General features: G+C 40.7%; 1 protein-coding gene across 1 annotated transcript in view; it reads left to right on the top strand.

Moving 5' to 3' along the window:
- CPXM2 (carboxypeptidase X, M14 family member 2) overlaps positions 1-13715 on the top strand; it is a 130541-nt gene that overhangs the window by 84870 nt on the left and 31956 nt on the right. Inside the window, exons 8-9 of the mRNA XM_087725942.1 lie at positions 9758-9881; positions 13181-13377. Coding sequence (XP_087582068.1) covers positions 9758-9881; positions 13181-13377 — 321 coding nt within the window. The remainder of the gene's footprint in view (positions 1-9757; positions 9882-13180; positions 13378-13715) is intronic.

Here is a 13715-nt window from a genome sequence, read left to right as displayed (position 1 = left end):
TGTAGGTGTAGAATGTGCTAAAGATTTTTTCCCCATCTTGTTCTTCAAATATGTTTAGAAATGAAGTATCTTCGCCGTATTTATCCTGGATGAGTCATCCTTCTTCCTTTTTACTGAACAATTGTGCACTGAGTCACACACTGTTCAGAAGAGATTTCATGGCCTATATTTCCAGCAGACAGATTAGATGAGTAGGAACTCAATTGGCATAATTAGTGTCAAGAACAATAACTTTAAAAGCATTTTAATGCCTAAGGTTGGTCAGGTAGGAAAAATATATATATTTGTGGAGAAATGAAACATTAGAGCAAGGAGGAAATGATTTCATCAGCTCTTATATAACAAATAAAAAAGTTGTGATTGAACAGTGGTTACAATTGGCCAGTGGAGAGCCTGCCTTCTGCTGATATGCTTTCTCTTGCCAGTACCATTCCCATCATTTCAATACTGTATTCTTTGCTTGCCTGTACAAGATGCCAAATTAAATGCTTTTCTTTCTTCAAGACACATGGTTATAAGGAAGATGCTATACAAAAGACATAATTTAGCCCAGCACTCTACTTTCTGTACAGAAACAAAGAGAGATAGGGTGGAAAGAGGCCAGACAGAAGCAGGTGGGAAGATCTGGTATCTTAGTAGAGTTAATGCATCACAAAGATGATTCCCACCATCATTAGAGGGAACCCAGTGGTGGGTTTCAAAAATTGTTTGAACCTACTCTGTGGGTGTGGCCTCCTTTGTGGGAGTGGCTTGCCACCCATGTGACCAGAAGGGAGTGGCTTGACGCCCATGTGACCGTATATGAAGATGCCTACGACACCTGTCAGAACCACCTTAAATTACCTCACACACAGCACTGGCATGCATAAGAATATGATGTAAACCTGTTTTTTTTTAAGGCATCTTTGGTTTGCGTTAAAACAGCTTCAACACACGCAATGTTCTGATTGCACCACAAACGCAGTAGTCATCCTTACCTTTCACAGAGGCACTGAGTTTTATAAATATGAGCATGATAGTATAGAATAATCATATCCAAGGACCAGGGGTCGGTTTCAAACATTTTTGGAACCTCTTCCAATTTCCTGCTTTCTGGGTCCACTGGTGGAACCTCTTCTAACCGGTTCGGTAGATTTGACGAACCGGTTCTACCGAGTAGGTGCGAACTGGTAGGAACCCACCTCTGGAGGGAACATAAAGAAGCTACTTGCTATGAAACATTTTATTTTTAATATCATTTTAATAGGCATTTCTATGTCATGTCTCAGCAGACATTTCAAAAGTAGCCAGGAATGTCATTGGCAGTAATGAAAGTCAATTGAATTTTTTAAAAAAATCAATCAGCTGCATGGATGACCCCTAGTCAATCAAATCACTAATTGCTTCCACTCTCTGTGGGAAAAGACTTCCAGTCCCTGAAACACTGACACCACACAAATATGTATACACTCCTGCAGATTATTACATCTGTAAATGCTGGTAATAAAAGTGCACCTGTCTCATTCTTCTATTAGCAGACAAATGTATAGCTGAGATTCCTTGCAAGCCCAACATGGAGCTCCCAAAGTTTAGGATTAATTAGTGTACTCTGTTATTTCTCTCTCCCCTCTCTCTATCACACAGACATACACACATATGCATCAGAGGTGGGTTCCTACCAGTTCGCACCTATTCAGTAGAACCGGTTCGTCAAATCTACCGAACCGGTTGGAAGAGGTTCCACCAGTGGACCCGGAAAGCAGGCCACACCTACAGAAGAGGTTCCAAAATTTTTTGAAACCCACCACTGGTGGGTGTGTAATGTCCCGCAGTTATCTACACATTAATAATGAGCTAGTAATATTTCCTTATACATTTTATTTATTTGTTTGTTTGTTTGTTTGTTTGTTTGTTAAATTTCTAGGCCGCCCAATCCCGGAGGATTTTAGGGACCTTTCCTTACATAATTGGTGTTTTTCATACTTTTGGATTTCTAATTTCTGTTTCCGTTAGTTGGCAATTGATAAAACCAATCCCACGTGAAAAAGTATTCAAAGCGTTCTTGATTTTAATTGTCAATTTATTTATTCCTGCACATTGTAATATTTATTCATTTACATATCTCTGTTTTTCCACTGTTGTGCAAACAGCTGCTAACATGTGTAAAATTAAATATATATTATACACCCTTTCAAATAGCCAACAAAATATTTCTGGTTTTAATTCCATATCTTGCTTTACAATTGCTTCTAACTACTAACTTCTGAATAGCTACTTGGACCGACCTAAGTACTAATTCATAATTTCATATCCAGTCACATGGGCAGCAAGCCACTCCCATCCGGTCACATGGGTGGCAAGCCACTCCCACAAAGGAGGCCACACCCACAGAGTAGCTTCCAACAGTTTAGAAACCCACCACTGATACACACACCCCTCTATCTCTATCGTTGCTATCTGTACCATCTCCATCTCTACTTCTATCTCTACTATCTCTATCTCTATCACCTCTATCATCCTCTCTCTTTCTCTGTTTCTCTCTCTCTCTCTCTCTCTCTCCATCCATCCATCAATCTATCGATCGATTGATCTATATGTAATTGAATGTTTTAGTCCCCACCCAAATGATGAATGTTGTTTCTATTTTTAATTATGTACTGTTTTTATATGTCACTCTCTGTACTCCCTTCCCCACAAGTTGTAAGCCGCCCTGAGTCCCCTCAGGGAAAAGGGCGGCCTATAAATAAACTTACAAACAAATAAATAGTCTAGAGACACATGACTGTGCTTTTTTGCCCCTATTCATACTATCTTATGCCTTGTTGACTGGTCCATGCCGTCTGAATATTATGGTAAGTTCAGAAGAAAGGATCTAGGTATATCTATAACTAATAGACATATGACCTCTGGCTCTCTCTCCCCAGATGGTTGTTTAATTTCAATATGTGAGGGATACACAGAAGGGAAAATGGCACCAACTCAGAAATTCAAATAGTAGTGGTCTTTACCCTGACTGCTCTTGAGAAGGCCAGATCCTGAAGATGAAACTCAAATATTTTGGCCTTCTAATGAGAAGGAAGGAGTCACTGGAGAAGAGCCTAATGCTGTGAAATATTGAGGACAAAAGAAGAAGAGGAAGACAGACAATGAGGTGTCTGGATGGAGTCACTGAAGCAGTCGGCGTGAGCTTAAATGAACTCTGGGGGATGGTAGAAGACAGGAAGGCCTGGAAGAACATTGTCCATGGGGTGGAGATGGGTTGGACAAGACTTCGTGACTAACAACAAAGTAGTCTTTATTCTGATCACTGACCAGAATTGTGATAGTTAACAAAATAAGTTCAATTCAATTTCAATTCAATTTCAATTTAATAAAATTTGTATGCCGCCCACTCCCTTGGGACTCTGGGCGGCTTACAGACAGATAAAAAGCATTTAAAAATTTAAAAATAAAAAATACAATTGTTAAAATTACACACCATCCATTCTGTCTAAGTGGGGCTGGACATTGATCAACAGCCCCAGGCCTGCCGGAACAGCCAGGTCTTGGTGGTTTTACAGAAGGCCGGGAGAGTCGTAAGGGTCCGGATCTCTACGGGTAGATCGTTCCACAGGGCTGGTGCAGCTACAGAGAAGGCCCTCCCCCGGGGAGCCGCCAGCCGGCATTGTCTGGTCGACGGCACCCAGAGGAGGCCCAACCTGTGAGATCTGGTTGGTTGTTGGGAGGTATGTGGCAGGAGGCGGTCTCTCAGGTAGCCAAGTCCTAAACCATGTAGGGCTTTAAAAGTAACGACTAGCACCTTGAAGCGTGTTTGGAGACCAATAGGGAGCCAGTGCAGCTCGCGGAGGATGGGTGTAACATGGGTGTATCTAGGTACACCCAGTATCGCTTGCGCGGCTGCATTCTGGACCAACTGCAGTCTTCGAACACTCTTCAGGGGCAGCCCCATGTAGTTAAGAAAACAATGTACTTTAAGAAAACAATGTACTTTTCAAAGGAAATAAAAAGATAATAGCATAACTAGGTCACTGAGGGCATTAGCACATGCCTAGTTTTACAAAGGATGACAAAATTCATCCATTGCTAAGTAAATAAAATTGTTCTGATTTGATGAAGGTAACAATATAAAACAAATCTGATTTGACTGGCTACTTTGCCAAACCAGGAATTACAAATGTTCTTATAGAAAACACAATTTAACAGGACATGAGCTATGGATTCAGTGGGTATTTTTCTACCAGGCACAATCTTAGTTCATAACTTTTTTTTAAAATATATTATATTTGCCCTCAAGAACAGCTATTGAAAAGTTCTTGGGATTGTAATTTGGTTTAGATATCTGGGTTGGCATAAAAAGACAGGGGCTTGACTTCCCAGGGACACATTTTGGGGTAGGGAACACAGATCTTTGAATACAGTAAATGCTTAATGGCTTCAGCTTCGGGGGGGGGGGGGCAACTAAATCCACATTTAGTTGGATTTAATGGAGTTTAGAGAACTTTTGAAAAATGAGATTATAAAAGCCCAGTCTAGCACAATACCAATGAAGAAGAAAAATAACGGCTCCCAAAAGAAACCAGCATGGCAGCATAAAGAACTCTCTGACAAATAGAAAGACAAAAAGGATAAATATACAAAGTAGAAAGAGGGGACATAACTAAGGCAGAATATCAGCAAATAGCCTGAACCTGTATAGGTGAAGTGAGGAAAGCTAAGGCTCACAATGAAGAAAGGTTTGTCACAAAAGTAAAAAAAAAAAAAAAGCTTCTTCCAACACATTAAAAGCAAGAAAAAAGTCCCATTTCTACTTTTGCCTGGGCTTTTATAATCTCGTTTTTCAAAAGTTCTCTAACTCCATTGCATTTGGTAGAACTATGAAAAAACTGACGCTCAGAGTCTAGACTTGGACTCGAGGTTGCTTTGCAAAATTTTAGTCCAGCTAATCTGTGAAAGCATGTAGACCTAGTCTTGGGAATGGAGAAGAAATAACCCATTAAGGAAGGGCTGTCAGTAATTATTTCTCAATCGTGCTAGATAGAAAAGTGTGACAGAGGAAAAAAAAACACTTGCATTATTTAAAATGAAGAGAGAAATTCTAATGGATTTTCAAGTGTAATGTCAATCCTTCAAGGTAGACAAGTCAAGAAATGGATGCAGCCAAGATTCCAAAAATGCTCTTTATGGTTGCAGGGTAGAATAAAAAGATGATTGACTTATCTACCATTTTTTTTATTAAAGTATTTTTATTAGTAAAAGAAAAATACAACAACCAATAACTGGTAAAAGACAATACAACATCCACTGTTTCACTTTACATTTGACTGTGTTTCAAGACATTCCCATAGTATCAAAATCCTTATAGGCATCAAAGGTTGGGTATTTTCTCCCCTCCCTCCCTCTTTCCTTACCTTGTTTCTTCTTTCCCACTCCCCTTCCTTCCCTCCCTCTTTCTCTCCTTCCCTCCTTCCTTCCCTCCTTTCTTTTCCCTTCCTCCTTTCCTTCCCCTTCCCTTTCCTCTCTTCTTCCCCCCCTCCTTCTCTCATATCTTCCCTCCCTCCTTTCCTCCTTCCCTCCTTCCCTTCTCTTTTCTTGAGTTCCCTCCTTTTCTTCCCTCCTTCCCTCCTTCCTATCTACTCTCCTTCTCTCCTTCCTTCCCTCCCTCATTCCCTCTATCTACCATTTTAACTGATCATACCAATTGCCATAAGACACATATACTACCGTACAACTGTTGGAAGTGAATGTCAGTATGTAATCTCTGCAGAGTGTGTAATCTTGTTTGGCAACTATGTAATTTTTGCTGACATCCACTAATAGATGGTTGGAATTCTGAAATGAGATAAACATTTATCTGTTTTTCATTTCCTTCCAGCAATGTGTTTGATCTTTTCTGCCTGTTGGTTCTGCCACTGCACACTCAGAATGAATCTCTCTCTCTCTTATTTTGCATCAATATCCTTTCTTCCTTGAACAAACACATTTTCATTTTTTTGGGTCCTCTCTCCTCTCCATCTTCCCTCCTTAGAAAAACAGGGTTTGGCAGCACTTGATAAATATTTCAGTTAGTGATAAACTATATTTGGAGAATCCTTAGCCATCTAGGTGTTACTACCTTACAAAGTTCTGGAGGTATTATTAAATGGATGGTAGTTTTGGAGAACATGAGATTTAAGCTTGTCTCTTCCTCTTCATTCTGGAAGGTTTGGTCCCTTTCTTTTCTGGGCATTCCGATTGATCTGTGAAACTCCATTTGGAACGTGCGTCCTTGTTTATGCATTGATCTGAAGAGGCTTGACATTAATTGTGAAAACTGAAGGGATAATTTTTTTTAGATACAACTGGAAAGTTCATCTGTTCTTCATTTTAAAATATCCCCTTTTCTTCCTTGGTCACTTAGTGGGGTTCCCACTATCTATGCAGCTCTTTTTTTTTGGCAAAATTTAATACATTCCCTAGCAACACCTTTTGACTCTGTAGTATTTTGCTAAGAGATTTGAGCCCTTCTTAGTTTAGTTTTAGTTTTATTAGAATTTGTAGGCCGCCCTTTTCCCTGAGGGGACTCAGGGCGGCTCACATAAAACTGGGAATGGGGGAATACAAACATCAAGATAGAAACATATAATAAAATGGTAGGCAACATACATTCATCATTCGGGAGGGGCAACTATCCTTATCCCCAGGCCTGACGGGCGAGCCAGTTCTTCAAGGCTATGCGGAAGGCTTGGACAGTGGAGAGGGTACGAATCTCCACGGGGAGGTCGCTTCTTCCCTCTCTCTTTAAAAAAAAACTTTCTTTATGAGTCCGTAATCTCTTAATTTAGGGTAGAGTCAGAGCTATTGGAGAGAGCTGAGCGTTTACTGGCCAGATGCCCTTCCTGACGCCATGCAGAGTTCACAGCAGATATGCTCTGGCAGCATATGTACCAAAATTTAGAAAAAACAGACCTTATTTTTTTAAAAAAAATGTAAAAAAAAATCCATTTTCAGCTTTAAATATTTACATGTAAAATACCTGTATTTTTGGCACGACAATATCATATAAAATTTTTAAAATCATAGAATGCAACTATTTTATTTGAATTGAATTTGAATTGAATTTATTATATTTCTATGCCGCCCTTTTCCCCAAGGGGACTCAGGGCGGCTCACAACCCAAGTCGGGGGGGGGGGGGGCTACAAATAAGAAAAAAGAACACGAACAGAACAATACCACAATTTAAAACACTCAACAACCATACCATTCGAGGGGGGACAAAAACTCATTAGTCCCAGGCCTGTCGGAACAGCCAGGTTTTAAGGGCTTTGCGGAAGGCCTGGAGGGCGGTGACGGTCCGAATCTCCACGGGGAGCTCGTTCCAAAGGGCCGGAGCAGCCACAGAGAAGGCCCTCCTCTGGGTGGTCGCCAGTCGGCATTGGCCAGTGGATGGAATTCGGAGGAGGCCTAATCTGTGGGATCAAATCGGTCTAGTGGAGGTAATTGGCAGCAGGCGGTCTCTCAAGTAGAGTTTATTAACTATATTATTTATCAAATTTATGTAGCCATCTGTCCTCTGAGAAGTGACTCTGGACAAGGTACAGAAGTCATTAGAAAAACCTATATAAGTCTCTGAACAACCAGAAGGTCTCCTAAGGTCTCCTTAGAAATACCTCCGCTAAAAAAAGAGATTCCCATTACATAAAATACATAATTGCTGAGCTGTACAGTGAATTCGGCAGTGACATGCAGGCAGGGGAGGCACAGCCCCACCACTGTCAATCTTTCTGTTGCTTTTAGTATAATGGTGAAGTATTTGTATTTGTATTTGTATTTGGTTTATTTGTATGCCACCCTTCTCCAGGAGGGACTCAGGGCGGCGAACAACTCAGGGGGGGAAAGGGAACATAAACAACAGTACACATAATTAAAATACACGAAAATCACACAGCCATACCAGTTGAGAGGGGAGGGGAACTCATCAACCCCAGGCCTGCCGGCACAGCCAGGTTTTGACGGCTTTTCAGAAGGCCTGGAGAGAGGTGAGGGTCCGGATCTCCGCCGGGAGTTCATTCCAAAGGGCTGGAGCCGCCACAGAGAAGGCCCTCCCCCGGGTAATAGCCAGATGGCATTGGCTGGTGGACGGAACCCGGAGGAGGCCGACCCTGTGAGATCTAATGGGTCTTTGGGAGGTAATTGGCAGCAGGCGGTCTCTCAAGTACGTCTGAATTAAGGTTTGGTCTAATTAATAATTCTTTTAAAGAATTTACGCAGGAGTTTTCTTCCAGAATGTTAATAAAATAAATAACTATTATTATGCATTCAATTATTATTATTAATAATAAAATATATTTACGCTTGCCTATGATTAAATAGACCTAGAACTTGTCCTTACAATTGTTTCAGTTGTTAATAGGTATGACTACATAGTAAGACATAATAAAAACACAAACAAAATAGAGTGTTTCATGTACCTATGTTCAGCTTGTATTGCGCCTTGAAGAAATCGAAAAAGAACAAAAATGTCAATGTTTTCTATTTTAGAAGCCATTTAAAACCCATAACGATTTATAAGTGAAGAATAAAAAGGAATCCATTGTTTATTTACCTCTCTTCTTAAATTTTTTTCATCTCTTAGGCCAGTGGTGGGTTCTGGATCCTGTTGCAACCAGTACGGTTACAACGGGCCTGGCGTCCTCCACATAAACGCGTGTGGTTCTTGTGCACATGCACAGCGTGCGTATGCATCTTACCACCAGCGATGCCTCTGCGAGCGTCCGCAATGCTCCAGCCGCTCAGCAGAGCATCACGCAGGTGCGGTATGGGCTGTGCATGTGCACAGAAGCACCGAAAATTTGAAAGACAGCTAAGAAGCGCAAGCAGGCGGGCCCTCCGGAGCACCGTACTGGAATGGTACCCGGAGCTCCGGGCAGGCTCCGGTACACCAGGGCGTACCAGGGCGTACCAGGGCGTACCAGGGCGTACCAGGGCGTACCAGGGCATACTGCCTGCAGCCCACCACTGTCTTAGGCCTAAACCTCAAACAGGTAAACAGATAGTATTATATAGATCAGGGGTGTTAAACTCGCGGTCCGCGGCCAAATAGCAATAGCAATAGCAGTTAGACTTATATACCGCTTCATAGGGCTTTCAGCCCTCTCTAAGCGGTTTACAGAGTCAGCATATATCGCCCCAACAACAATCCGGGTCCTCATTTTACCCACCTCGGAAGGATGGAAGGCTGAGTCAACCCTGAGCCGGTGAGATTTGAACAGCCGAACTGCAATCAGCTGAAGTAGCCTGCAGTGCTGCATTTAACCACTGCGCCACCTTGTCACATGCTGACCCCGCCCCATCTGGTTTAGCAAAGCGGGAGGGAAAGTCCCGATACATCACGTGATGCCACCGCGACGATGCAAGTTTGACACCCCTGATATAGATTATGACTATGTGAAGCTTTGGTTCAAAAATTTTATTCAAGTGTGCATAAGTTAATTCGCCAAATTAAATCGGCTTTTCAAACCAGGTCAGCAATTTTGACTGAATCACTAAATGCAATGGGATGCCTCCAATCAATTTGGAAAATGGAATTAGCTTGTTTTCCCAACTTGAATTCAATCATTAAATCAAATCAGGTCAACAATCCAAATTGAGCTGACAGTTTGATTTGGATCAGAATTGATGTGGGCTTTTAACGGAGAACAAAAAAAAAAAAAAGGGGGTGAGGTAAAACTTTGAATCCATTTCCTGGCCATTTATTACCGTATATAAATATCTTATTTTTGCTTCTTTTTTTTTTTACAGCTGATGAAGGTGGTAAATGAGATGTGTCCAAATATCACAAGAATTTACAATATTGGAAAAAGTCATCAAGGCCTAAAGCTGTATGCTGTAGAAATATCCGATAATCCTGGAGAACATGAAGTTGGTTAGGATTACATTCTTACAAAAATAATAATCTGAAGGCTTTTTTTGGGGGGGGGGGTTAATGGTTTTGAAATATTTAAAGTTTTAATATTCCCTATATTTATAGCATCTACCTAACAGTAGAGACTTGTGCCTATAGGACCACAGCAGTGGTGGGTTTCAAAAATTGTTCGGACCTACTCTGTGGGTGTGGCCTCCTTCGTGGGAGTGGCTTGCCACCCATGTGACCAGATGGGAGTGGCTTGCAGCCCATGTGACCGGATATGAAGATGCCGACGACACTTGTCAGAACCACCTTAAATTACCTCACACACAGCACTGGCATGCATAAGAATAGGATGTAAACTTGTTTTTTAAAAGGCATCTTTGGTTTGCGTTAAAACAACTTCAACACACGCAATGTTCTGATTGCACCACAAACGCAGTAGTCATCCTTACCTTTCACAGAGGCACTGAGTTTTATAAATATGAGCATGATAGTGTAAAATAATCATATCCAAGGACCAGTGGTGGGTTTCAAAATTTTTTGGAGCCTCTTCTGTAGGTGTGGCCTGCTTTCCGGGTCCACTGGTGGAACCTCTTCTAACCGGTCCGGTAGATTTGACGAACCGGTTCTACCGAATAGGTGCAAACTGGTAGGAACCCACCTCTGGACCACAGTACTGCAAAATACAATGGAGGAATTTTAATTGTATTTTCCTAATTTTAGAAAATCAATATAAATCAAAAGCATCCAAAAATGAGGCTCAGATTTCTCAATATTAATCATATCGTTGTTTTTACAATGAAATATTTAATACTCAAATAAATATGTACTTATAATTCTTGCAGCTGATGTCCGTTCATTTAGAGTACCCAAATTCAACTTGGTGCCCTTTAGATTTTGTAGTTCTTGCAGTTCCTAGAATATAAATCTCATAAATAAATAAATCAGTAAATTAATCTCCAGCCACAGTGATTAAACTGACCATTAATAGGGCATATAATGCTTTTTAAAACGAAAACAAAAACCTCTTGAGACTTCTACTAAAAGCAACTATTATAATATGAATAATGCTTTATTAGATGTTTCTAAAATGGTTCCTACAGCTTAAAGAAAACCCTACATCAGCTGAATCATGTGAGTGATGTCTAAAAATGTGCTCATTTTTTTAATTCTTCCAATTGAGCTGAATAAGATCTCCTGAGTTAATCCAGACCTCTTTGGACAGATTCTGTATTTCCAAGAGGTGAAATAAGAGAATCCTGGTAAAATGACTGGAATTAAATCCTTCTGAGCAATTTGCTCCTCTTTCCTGAAGTCCCCAAATAATGTTTTGATTTTGTTTCTTCAAGAAGGAGAGGAGAAGCAGAGAGTGAAGAAGAGGAATGGAATTGAGCTGACTTAATTGAATTGAATGGCTGACAAATGTATCTTCTAAATGCAGGAAATAGTTCATAAGACATGTTCCAGATACAGTGCTTTACTTGGCTACATTTATTACTGAGATGCTTTAGGAAACTGCTCACAAAGACATTTACCTTAAATATAAATAGATATACACAGACAAACACATATACACACAGACTCCTCTCTATCTGTCTGTCTCTCTGTCTCTCTGTCTCTCTGTCTCTCTGTCTCTCTGTCTCTCTGTCTCTCTCTCTCTCTCTCTCTCTCTGTCTGTCTCTTTCTCTCTCACAGGTTGTTATCCGATATTATCAAGTTGTTATCTGATATTATTAAATGTTGATATCAATTTTATTAAAGCTAATCATAGACAATGCCAGGATTCATTCTGTCTTTTTCCTTTACTGTGGTTTAGTACCCTGACAAGAAAATTGTTTTTATTTTCTGCTAGGAGTTATCCTGCAAAAATAGGATATATATATATTTTTGCATCCATAGATTATTCTTTAATTTAGGGTCTGTCTTCCCCACGCCCAGTGCCACAGAATATATGGCTATTGTTTAGAGATTGAACTACAAATTGGATCTCTTAAACTGAGGAGAAATGCTTCAATTCTTGAACATAAAACCTGTTTCTTTTAACTCCTTCAGATCCCTAAATATAAACAAAAGTCTTATCTAAAAGAGATGCCAGGTTGAGTGCAGGCCAGAAGACATGATTGTTCACCCCTGGTGTATAAGATATGGGGGAAAAGAGCCTAATTACAACTGTCAGTCAAACCAAGGCTGGTCAGTAGCCACATTATCTTATTAAAAAGAGATAGTCTTCTGTTGTCTGAATACCAGCAAGTAGCTCTATACAGTTTTTCTCAGAAGAACATTGGCAACGAAAAGAGAATTCTATTGAAATCTCTTACTTGAAAATGAAGGCTACGTGGAAAGAATCAAAAAAGTCTTTTGGACTATTTCATTTCAAAATATATCGAATGAAGATGAAAATCTCTCTTACTGCTTGTTATTAACTTTTAAAAAGTTCTGCAGGACTGATGGTAGCATAGGACTCATGTTACAGCTTCCTTCTAGTTACTGTACATAGCAGTGGTGGGTTTCAAAAAATTTTCGAACCTACTCTGTGGGTGTGGCCTCCTTTGTGGGAGTGGCTTGCTGGCCATGTGACCTGGTGGGAGTGGCTTGCCGGCCATGTGTTTTCTTTCTCTCTCTCTCCCTCCCTCTCTCTCTCTCTCTTTCCTTCCTTTTGTCTCTCTGTCCCTTTTTCTTTTTTTTCTTTCATCTCTCTCACTTTTTCTTTTTTTCTTTCTTTTTTCTTTCTTTCTTTCTTCCTTTCTTTCTCTTTCTCTCTCTGTGGGAGTCTGTTTGTGTGTGTGTGTGTGTGTGTGTCAGTGGTGGGTTTCAAAAATTTTTGGAACCTCTTCTGTAGGTATGGCCTACTTTCGGGGTCCACTGGTGGAACCTCTTCTAACCGGTTCGGTAGATTTGATGAACCGGTTTTACTGAACTGGTGCGAACTGGTAGGAACCCATCTCTGGTACATATCCTTCAACGTGTTTTTGAGAGTAATATCTCAACACATGAGCTCATATTGCTCCAAAAATACTCAGGTTGTTGGTTGAGAGAGGAGGCAAAAAATGTTACTCCACAGAAACTGCAGATGCCATTCCAAGACATTCTAGAACATTCCCCTGGGAAGAAATGTTGAAACAGCTTTCTGTTTCAGCCTGAGTACCATGGAATGTCTTAAAATATTTTGAGAGTTAGAAGCAAAATCAAATCCCTCGACTATAAATAGTCATAAATTAGAAATCCAACCTTCACTTTCACAGTATGAATAAGTTGCAAAAATGGACCATATTAGGATGCTAGACTTATTGCAGCTTCTGTTTTGTTTTGAATAGGTGAACCTGAATTTCGATACATGGCAGGGGCTCATGGGAATGAGGTGCTTGGGCGCGAACTACTGCTTTTGTTAATGCAGTTCATGTGCCAAGAATATCTTGCTGGGAATCTGCGCATTAAGCATCTCATTGAGAATACTAGAATTCATCTTCTTCCTTCAATCAATCCAGATGGATATGAGAAGGCCTGTGAAGGGGTAATGTGGTAAACCATCAATACAAATGCTATTTTCAAATGTCCTGAAGTAGAGCTCAACTTTTAGTTGCTACCTGAAAAAGCATGTATACAGATAGTTGTCGACTTACGACCATAATTCCCAAGAGCCGAGGTGGCGCATAAGAGCCGAGGTGGCGCAGTGGTTAAATGCAGCACTGCAGGCTACTTCAGCTGACTGCAGTTCTGCAGTTCGGCTGTTCAAATCTCACCGGCTCAGGGTTGACTCAGCCTTCCATCCTTCCGAGGTGGGTAAAATGAGGACCCGGATTGTTGTTGGGGGCAATATGCTGACTCTGTAAACCGCTTAGAGAGGGCTGA

This window comes from Thamnophis sirtalis, unplaced genomic scaffold (genome assembly GCF_051295495.1).
Source record: "Thamnophis sirtalis isolate CommonGarterSnake01/CBP01778 unplaced genomic scaffold, rThaSir2_p1.2 scaffold_11, whole genome shotgun sequence".
In the NCBI taxonomy this organism is placed as follows: domain Eukaryota; kingdom Metazoa; phylum Chordata; class Lepidosauria; order Squamata; family Natricidae; genus Thamnophis; species Thamnophis sirtalis.
Note: the sequence above shows the minus strand (reverse complement) of the source record. Positions and strands in the feature narration are given on the sequence as shown.